Source organism: Adiantum capillus-veneris, chromosome 19, assembly GCF_014529385.1.
Source record: "Adiantum capillus-veneris isolate H3 chromosome 19, ASM1452938v2, whole genome shotgun sequence".
Classification (NCBI taxonomy): Eukaryota; Viridiplantae; Streptophyta; class Polypodiopsida; order Polypodiales; family Pteridaceae; genus Adiantum; species Adiantum capillus-veneris.
In genome coordinates, this window is record NC_140949.1 from 47,772,447 (window position 1) to 47,782,603 (window position 10,157).

The following is a 10,157-nucleotide window of genomic DNA, read 5'->3' on the forward strand; positions in this document are numbered from 1 at the left end:
TTGCCACAAGTCTAGTATTATATCGATTAACTTCACCATCCACCTTACATTTGAACTTAAAAACCCACTTAGTACCAATGGCCCTTTTGTTAGGGGGAAAGCACAAGACCACAATGTGCCATTTTATATAGTAACATCTTACTTATATTGCATTGTAGCTAACCAATTTTTTGAATTTTGTTTTTTGTAAAAATGACAAAGGCTCCTCCTCATCAGTTAGACTTGACAAAGCCAAAGCGTAACAATATAATGAATAAGAGGCATCTTGAGAACCTAAATGAAGATGACTAGACAAAGATGCACCCAATTCTATCACATAAAGTTTGCACTAGCCATTTTGTCATAACAGTAGTCAAGCTTGGGTCTTGATGAGGACTCTTGATCCTACCCTGTCAAAGCTCCTTTCAACTTAGTCACATTTCAAAATGAAGGGAAGGAGAGTTCGTGATTGGGCTTGTATCACTACTTGGATAGAGATTGGTCTTCTATGTAACTCTTCTTACCCCCTAAAAGATAAGTGACACTCCATCCTTGGAACTACAGAGGTTCCACCCACCTTTTCAACTGAAAGTGCAGAGAAGAGTTTTAATCATTGCCTTGTAGTGGATAATGCAAATGATTCATCCATTAGGTCTTGGCCATTACTAGCCTACTTTCCCTAATTTACATATGTGCATTGGATGGCCCACATGCTCCCAACCATACATCCCATTTGAAACATGCTCGTGTAAGTTCGTCTGGAAGCTCGCTGCCCATTTGGCATCTACAGATGCCTTCAACGCTGGAATAGTCTTGTTGCGTTGCTTTATTAGCATCCAATTGCCAACCACATTCAGCAGGTGAACAGACCCTTAGCCTAGTGTTGAGGTATCCCTCTTTAAAATTTGAACTGAAATTCAAAAGTTTTTGGCGGGACATTAGCAATCACTCCCTCACGTTTGCTGGCTGTGTATGAGAGTGTCAGCATGGCGGAAAGCCTGCATTCCATGGAGGAAGAGAGCTTCACCTCTCCATCGCAGCTCTCTCTCACGCAAGAGCAAAGAGATCGCATCAGTAAACAGAAAGAGCTCGCCCTTGCCCGACGATCGGCCAAAGCAGAGGCCCTCCCTAGCCCGATCAACCCCCCCTCCTCACACAAGGATGGAGACCTCGCTCTCCTCTCATCATTCCGAGCTGCAGATGGTCTCAACAAGGTTAGAACCTCTCGTTTTTTTCCTCCTTTCACAGAACCTACATCATTTCTTTCAGGAGCCGCCTTGAATCCTTTCCTCAAGTCTGCAAGGAAGCCATTTACACCTCCGCTAGTCATTGATTTGGATGATGTTAGCCATGGCAGATGTGCTGATTATACGTCCTCTTATAATGCTAACGACATGCAGAGCAGGACTGGTCATCGTCCTAGTTTTGGTGCTGATAGTGCATACACCAATGGACCTATGTCTAGCTTTGATGCAGATCAGCAACGAAAGCATGATGAGTCCGTGCCTGATTCTGGTCAGAGTGGGGATGATGGTTCAGATGTCTTGGTGGCTAGCAATGGAAGTGGAGAGAGAAAACAATGGCTTTGGTTGCCTGTTAAAACAAAGCCTACCTTACAAGCAGGCAAGAATGATGATGGCTCACGTAGACCGCGTGTAAGAGCTAGAAGGGAAGGTCAAAATCAAAGAAGGCGTGAAAGGTCTACACTGGAAGATTCAACTCCAGAAAGCAATGATGATGGGTGGAGATCTGTGAGAAAGAGGACCTCACCAGGAAGCATCTTTGGCCATGTCCATTCTCATTCTCTACACAAGGATACACCCCATGTTCAAAACACACAAATGCATGCTGCCATGCATATAGGCTCAAAGCTTTTGTCCTCCAAAAAGCCTCAGGTCAAATTTGCAATGTCTTCTCAACAAAGAAAAGTGCTTTTGGCTATAGCCTCTGGGAAATCTATATTTATCACAGGTTCTGCCGGTACTGGTAAAAGCTACTTGCTCCACGAGGCTGTGAACACACTTAAAAACATGCACGGTTCATTATCTGTGTTTGTAACTGCCTCTACAGGTCTTGCTGGATGTGCAATTGGAGGCACCACATTGCATTCATTTGCTGGTATTGGTTTAGGAATCGGAGAAAAAAGAGAGCTTGCAAATAAGGTGAGTTCAAAAAGGGAGGCAAGGAAACGCTGGATAGACTGCAAGGCCCTGATCATTGACGAGATTAGTATGATAGATGGAGAGCTTTTTGACAAGCTTGAGTACATAGCCAGGGCTGTCAGAGGACCCGCCTTTAAGGATAAGGTCTTTGGTGGTATTCAATTGGTTGTTACAGGCGATTTCTTCCAGCTTCCCCCAGTACACCCAGAAAACCCTGACAGATACTTTGCTTTCCAGGCAGAATGCTGGAATGATTGTTTTGACTTTCAGGTTGAGCTCACACACGTCTTTAGACAATCTGATTCAGAATTTGTTGAAATGCTGAACGAACTTCGAAGAGGACAATGTTCATCGAGCACCCATTGCAAGCTAAGCTCATGTGATAGACCTGTTCAGGCAAGTAATGCTGGAATTCTAATGACAAAGTTGTACCCCCGCAAGATGGATGTGGGCAAAGAGAATGAATACAAATTGAGGTCACTGAATCAGGAAGCTGTTGCTTTTCTTGCCAAGGATGATAGCAAGAGTGAATTTGCAATGCGGCAGCTGGAGAATGTAAGGGCTGAAAAGGAGCTTTACCTGTCTGTAGGAGCTCAGGTGATGCTGGTGAAAAATGTGGATTCAAGCTCGGGTCTTGTAAATGGTGCAAGGGGTGTAGTTGTGCGCTTTGCATCTATTGATGAACTAGAGGAAGGAAAAGATGTTGCAAAAAAGCTCAGTCCAAGTGGCCTTTGGCCGGTAGTCTTATTTGCATGTGATGGAGCAGAGAGGCTGTTGAAGCCAGAAAGCTGGAGTGTTATGGATGGGAACACAGAAGTGGCAAAGAGAACTCAAATCCCTTTGATTCTTGCATGGGCCCTTAGTGTGCACAAATGTCAAGGGATGACTCTTGATAGAGTAGAGATAGATCTTTCAAAATCTTTTGAGTATGGGATGGTTTATGTTGCACTCTCCCGTGTGAAATGTTTGGAAGGTCTGAGGCTGATTGGATTTGATCCATCATTGATAAAAGTGCACTCCAAGGTCGTGCAGTTTTATGAAGAGCTTAAGACTGGCGAACTGCTATGACTATAATATTTTGTGCAGATTTTTATTTTCCTTTGCGGGACGTGCTTTTTGGGGCATTTTTCAGAGTGTCCTTGCCCAGTAAGGACACCGATGAATCATGAATTTGACATAAAGACATATGTCCTTATGGCATCTTGAGAATGCTTTCTCCGAGTCACCCTTCCTTTGGAATACCATGTGTTAGAACTATGGGTGCTTTTGAATCTCTGCTTTTATCTAGTTTCATCCATTTCTTGACCTGCCAAAAAGGCCATATTCTTTTCAATGGAGTAAATGTACTTATTTTTATAAGGGACTATTTCTTTTGTTTTTACAAGACCTGTCAATACACAATTGACAAACTCTTGTTTCATTTTTGGGGGGTGGGGGGGGGGGGGGGGGGGGGGGGGGGGGGGGGGGGGGGGGGGGGGGGGGGGGAAGAGAGATTTTAGGCACCTCTCCAAGAAGCGGAACTTGACCTATATAGACAATCGATGTACAAGGGTGGTATCTCCTCTGATAGCCACCAAAAAAAAAGAAAAAAGATAGAAGTAGGGCTAAAGTCAAAACTAAAAAGATAGATGGCAAGGGCAATGTGGATGGATTGGAGCCCTATGGTTAGGGGCTCAGAATGGAAGCTATGTATGTGGAATGTACAAGCATGACACGCATAGTCTAGCTTCCATTCTATCCCATAGGGAGGCGTAAAATATTCTACATATGAGGGGAAGGAGATAAAGAGCTCTCTTTAAGTAATACTTGCATTGGGAGGAGTTGAACAAATCTCTATGTTGCCCCATTGTGGGCATGGGTTGGGGGGGGGGAGTGGACCTTTGCAAAAATTAGTTATCCATAGTTGATGTCTTGCCTAGTGTGGTCTTAGGTTGCAAGATCTCTTTGTGGGGTTGAAGACCTAGTAGAACTCGCCCCAAATCTGTGATGGTTTGTTGATTTAAGGAGATGTCGTAGACTCTAGAAAGAGTGGCTCTCCGGGCATCATTATCTTTGTGAATTTATTAGATGGTTTGAAATAAAGCCTCTAATCTTTGTTATGATCTCATCATGTGGTACCGAGGGTTTGTTTTGTGTCATCCTTGCCATTATTTTGATTTGTGATGACTCTAATTGAGTCCACTATCATCCTTGCCATTGTACTCACTTTGTGATGACATTGAGTCCATTAGTGTGCAACTAAGATGCATACATCAATGTAGAAGTGACCAAAGTGTTGAATAGCCATGCTTTTGTCTTGGTTATCATCCCGTTATCATCCTTGCCATCACTTGTGATGACATTGAATCCACTAGTGTGCAACTAAGATGCATACATCAATGTAGAAGTGACCAAAGTGTTGAATAGTCATGCTTTTCTCTTGGTTCTTAGAAGTGTACCTAATGATATTGTCTCTTTAGTATGGACAGTGTTGCATAGCCCCATCTTAGCCTAGATCTAGCCGTTGATCCCACAGTGAAGTATGCAACCTCGTAGAGAAAGTGATCCTCAAGATACATATGAATTGACCACCTCTACCTAGTGTCATCCTAATGTGAATGTGGCTACCTTCTACCTTGCCTCAATGTGTGAAACCTTGTCACCTTGGTCTCCAATGTTCACTATAAGGCTCTGCGTGAGGAAAAATGTAAGATAGCTCCCACAACACAATTGGTCCCAAAGGTAGGGAAGGGATCCCACTTGGTAGTCATTCCACCACATATTGTAGGGATTGTCTATCCTTCAATCTCTCTTAGACAACATGAGGGTACACGACTAATCCTTTGATGTGAGGAGTCTACCTCGCCACAATAGTCTACTTGTGTTAAGTAAAGCACTCGTGGTCTCAAGTCTATCTTGCCATCCACTTTCCAATGAGAAAAATAAGTCTATGTTTTCCTAGTCTACGATGGATTTTCACTTATGTAATATAACACAATTTTGTGAGATTGTTTATTTTTTGGATGAGACATCATTAATGAAAATCAAAAATTTAAAAGGACCATAGAAACAAAGAGCATGTTTGACAAAAGCATTAGTTTCCACACTCTTGATCCTAATCTTTTTCAATATGCAATCTATCATAGTATTGTTCCTTAGAAAATGCTTATTGGAACGCTTAATTTATTGTCCTTGTGAATGCTTAATGGTAGATTGAACACTAGCATAAATTCAATAAATGGAAAAATTATCATCAATAATGTTAGACAAGGGGAACTAGAACCTAGGAGTCCACCACCCAACCACCCACTATATAACATAGCCTTGGTCCTTTGTCCTAGTTGGACTCCCTTTCCACACTGCCTAGCCCGGCCTTGCCCTTGTCTAGTCCGACCTTGCCGGTGTCCTGACATTACTCCCCCCTTAAGAAGAGTTTTCGTCCTCGAAAACAAAAGTGGGGAACTTCTTAAGAACACTAATGTTTTCCCAAGTGGCACCTTCCTCCGGTTGGTCTTTCCACTTGATTAAGGCTTGTTGATGTACATGATGACGTGTACAAAACTCATGATAATCAAGAACACGTTCAGGTTCATGCGGTAAGGTAGGAGGTTCAATGAAATCTACCAAAATCTGTTGGTCAAAGACATTGACGTCTCCATGTAACCGTTTACATAAACGGCTTATATAAAACACCGGATGAATACGAGAATGTGAAGGTAGCAATAATTTGTAGGTACGATCACCTACTTGCTTGAGTATTTTGAAAGATCCACAATATCGGGGAGATAATTTAGGTGTTGGCTCAGTTTTTAGACTTTCTGAATGTTCTGGTACACATAAAAATACTTACTCCCCTTCTTCGAAGGTAACTTGCCAACGTTTCTCATTAGCGTACCTCTTATACCGATCTTGTGCTTGTCAGACATTCTGACGAGAAAGTTTCAACATATCCATGTGGTCTTGGAGAAAATCCTTAACCTGTTGGAGTTTTTCGATCGGTTGCCAATCCCACCGTAACTGGTGACCTAGGTTGAAACCCATACATGAGTATGAAAGGACGAAAGCCCGTTGTGACATGCTTAGCACTGTTGTAGGCAAACTCGAGAATAAGTAAGTATTCTTCCCAGTCTGACTATTTTTTGCTGACGTATGCTCTTAGCATATCCTCTAGCACCTAGTTAACTCATTCAGTCTGACAATTTGTTTCTGGATGATCGGTTGTACTGAGGTTCAATTGTGTACCCAATCGTTTAAACACAGCTCTCCAAAAGTGACTGTTAAACTTGGGATCACGGTCACTGACAATGTTACTTGGTAAACCATACAATTTGTATAGATTGTCCACAAATAACTTGGCTAGTTCTAGTGTCTCAACTGTTGATTTGGTTGGAATAAACTTACATAGTTTAGTCAACCGGTCTACGACCACCCATACCGAGTCATGACCTCGTACAGTGGCTGGTAAATCCACAATAAAGTCCATAGAGATGTTTATTTCCATTGGGAATCTCCAAAGGATGTAAGAGTCCTTCTGCTTTCAGGCGCTCCGATTTGTTAACTTGACATTTTTGGCAATGTAAGACATAAGCTTGAACAAAGCCATGTATACTTGGCCAGTAAAACTGTCGTCGTACGAGAGCATAAGTTTTTCTAATACCCGAGTGCCCTGCACTTGGACTATCATGACATTCATAAAGAATTTGACGTTGAATGTCTGTGTCCGTCGGTACACAAACTCTCCCCTTATGGAGTAGGTACCCATTGTCGATGGTGAAATGCTTCCATCGCTATAGTTCATCACTCGATAAGGGAGAACTAGGTGTGGAGGTTTTGCCTTTGAGAGAATCTAAAAATTCACTACGAAGTTTCGTGAACAAGAGAGAATTGATCTTTGGCATACGACTTAGAGCGTCTGCCACTACCTTGTACCGGCCTTTACGATACCCTAGCTTGGCGTCATATTCCTGAAGAATCTCGGCCCACCTGGCTTTTCGACCCTTCAAATCCGTTTGTTGTGTAAACCATTTGATGCTTTCATGGTCAAACACAATCTCAAACTGAGCACCATACAGATAATGCCGCCATGTTTTTAAGGCAGACACTATTGCATAGAGTTCGCGTTCATAAGCAGAGTAGTTCTACTGAGTTGCATCAAGATTCTTGCTTTCAAATGTAATAGGCCGTTTGTCTTGTAACAGGACTGCTCCAATAGCACGATCACTGGCATCCGTTTCCAAAACAAATGGTTTCAAAGGATCTACAATAGCCAGTATAGGACCTGTAGCTAATGCATCCTTGAGCGTATCAAAACTGTGCTGTTGAACGGATCCCCATTGAAAAGCTTTGCCTTTGCCTTTTAGTTGATCCATCATGGGGACAACAATATTAGCATAGTTTTTAACGAACCTTCGGTACAAACATGCAAATCCCAAAAAAATATGTAACTCTTCCAGATTTTTAGGAGAAGGCTATTTCCGTTGCATTGATCATGTCGGCGGTAATCCTGGTGGCAAATCATTAGGAAAAAAATCTTGAAATTCCTTTAATAATTTTCATAGCTCACTAGCAACGTTTGCTTGTTTAGAATTAGCCATTGGTGGAAAAGATGAGAGAGAAGCATGCGGCATTGAGGAATGTTGAACAGATTCAACGTTAGAAAGAAAATGAGACAGTGAGTAACACAAGAAAACCTGATCTATTCCTTATCAGAAACGACCCGAGCTGCATAAGCTCAGTGGCACAAATCACTGGTGATGAAGGTATATATTTTTCTCCTAACAACAACACATGTGCACCATGGGATTCAAACATCAAGCTGTTGTGCTCATATCTACGCTTCAGTGGTGGTCCTAGGCTATGCAACCACTCTCTACTAAGAACCACATCTGCCCTTTCCATGTTCATAACTTGAAAATCCAAGCATGTAGAGTACCCTTGTACTTCCAACGGAACAGCTCGGAATTGAGTATCCCAAATTTCGGCATCATGTCCATTCATCATTGCTACCTTGTAGCGGTGGGTACTTGGAGTTTGAGGCAATTTGAGTTTTTTCACCAAATCCGTAATTGATGAAATTGTGAGTAGCACCGTCATCGACCAAGATGCACACCTTGTGCCCTTGCACATATCCGTGCATACGTACTAACTCATGTGGTCCAAAGGTTGGTTGCCACATGGAAGCTGCGAGACAGCATTCATGCACCACCTCGGTGTGTGTTACTTCCACTATAGAGAATTGTGAGGAAGACTCAAGAGGCAGCAGTTGCACTGTGTGCACTACTTTCTCCTTGCCCTGAGCAGTAGATTTCCCCTTGGGACAATTCTTTTTGCCATGACCTCTTCCTAAACATTGAAAACATAATTTTTCTTTCTTGGCTTTATCAAAGTCCTCAGGAGAGAGAGGACCCTTGGACCCCTTGGGTTTTTTAGATGCATCCGAATTGGCAACTATAAATTTCCTTTTATTGTGTCCATACTGAGTGCGTGTATTACCATGTGTATTAGTAGGCACGTGACTATTATGTGTTTTCTTTTCATATGGATCATCATGAATATGTGCTTTCACTATGGCTTCCTTAAGGGTTTTAGGGTCTTGGGTCTTGACATACTTCTTAAGCTCTGGTGTCAGATCTCGTATGAACCCCCGTACTTGTTGAAAGGTATCTAAGCCTTCCAACTTGAGGATAATATCCCGATAGTGAGAGATATATTCAAGCAATGATGGGTATTGGCACATGGAACATGTGTCCCAAGCTGTTCAATCCCGATCTGCCTCATTTGTAGGCAAAAATTCTTTGCTAAACATAGCTTCAAAAGCTACCCAATTCTGTGGTATGATGTTCTTCTCCTTGAGAGACATCCACCATTTGTAGGCCTTGCCTTCCATAGTTAAGCTCGTTTGCAGAGCTCTGACTGCGTCCGGAGTACGCCGTAAGGCGTGAATTCCATCCCACTTGTTGAGAAAGATATTCACTGCATCCTTATTGAGGTCTCGATGTTCTCCCTTAAAAATCGGTGGTTTGGTGTTTTTCAACAATTCATCCACCTTTTTTGCAGTGAGAGTATGCAACGTATCAGCATTTGGGCCTTGCCCTAGATTAGAAGGGCCCTGCCCTTTTGTAGCAACGTGCTCATGCATGTGCGTGTCAGCAGGACTCTTGGACTGCTGTTGCATTAATTGAATATACTAATGTGTTAAAGCTTTAAAATTTTCATCCATGACGGTCATGCATGTCTGAAGTGCACGAAATTCTTGAATATCGAGCAATTCGTAAGTATCATCACTTGCCGTAGCGTCGCGGGTACTCTCCTTGAGAGGATCCGGCCGTGGGCCATCATTGGCAGGATCAAGCGTACTTTGCTCAAAATTGAATGTCATATTGATATCCGAATCCATGGCGACACAGTGCGGTGCAAGAGTAGTCAGAAAAAATATCTGAGATTGGGAGCACTCACAAAGTGTAATTAGCCTTGCTAATTCCGTCAAAATCGATAGTATCCTAGTGGAAATTGATTTGAATTGTCCGCCAGAGAGAGAGAGAGAGTACACACGATATACGTGGTTCACCCAATGTGGGCTACGTCCACGGGAAATCAGCCACTCAATGGCTTTAGTACTTCAAAATAAGAAGTAGTTTACAAAGGGATTATACCCTTAATGGAGCTCCCGCCTTGCTTCACTCTCACCACCTCACACTCACCTTGTTGCATCAACTTCACACTATGAAATGTGTGTAGAAATGGCCTCCTTTTATAGGCCAAAAGGGCTGCCCTCTCTTATGAGAGACAGCCATGTGTAGCCGCCCTTGTGCGAATAAGTCCAAATCGGACCCTCCAATCCGCCCATGTGTGGCCGCCCTTGAGAAGACAAGTCTGCTTTTGAATTCGGCCACCGGCCATTGACTTCCGACCACCGGCCACCAGCCATTGACTTCTGACCACCGGCCATCGGCCATTGACTACCGGCCACTGGCCAACCAACCGGTTGTTTTCCGACCACTTTTCGGCCGCCGTCCGGCCATAATATTCCAACGAAAA

At 43.0% G+C, this 10,157-nt stretch overlaps 1 protein-coding gene across 1 annotated transcript; it reads left to right on the top strand.

The window, feature by feature from the left end:
* Nucleotides 1-897: 897 nt before the first annotated feature.
* Nucleotides 898-3,490, top strand: LOC147433959 (uncharacterized). Its single transcript, XM_086489845.1, has one exon. It carries the CDS (start codon nt 966-968, stop codon nt 3,207-3,209), a length of 2,244 nt encoding a protein of 747 aa, XP_086345971.1. The 5' UTR covers nt 898-965; the 3' UTR covers nt 3,210-3,490.
* The last annotated feature ends 6,667 nt before the right edge of the window (nt 3,491-10,157 follow it).

Excerpts from the sequence above, each read along its gene's own strand:
- LOC147433959 (XM_086489845.1), top strand. The coding sequence starts at position 966 with ATGGCGGAAAGCCTGCATTCCATGGAGGAAGAGAGCTTCACCTCTCCA.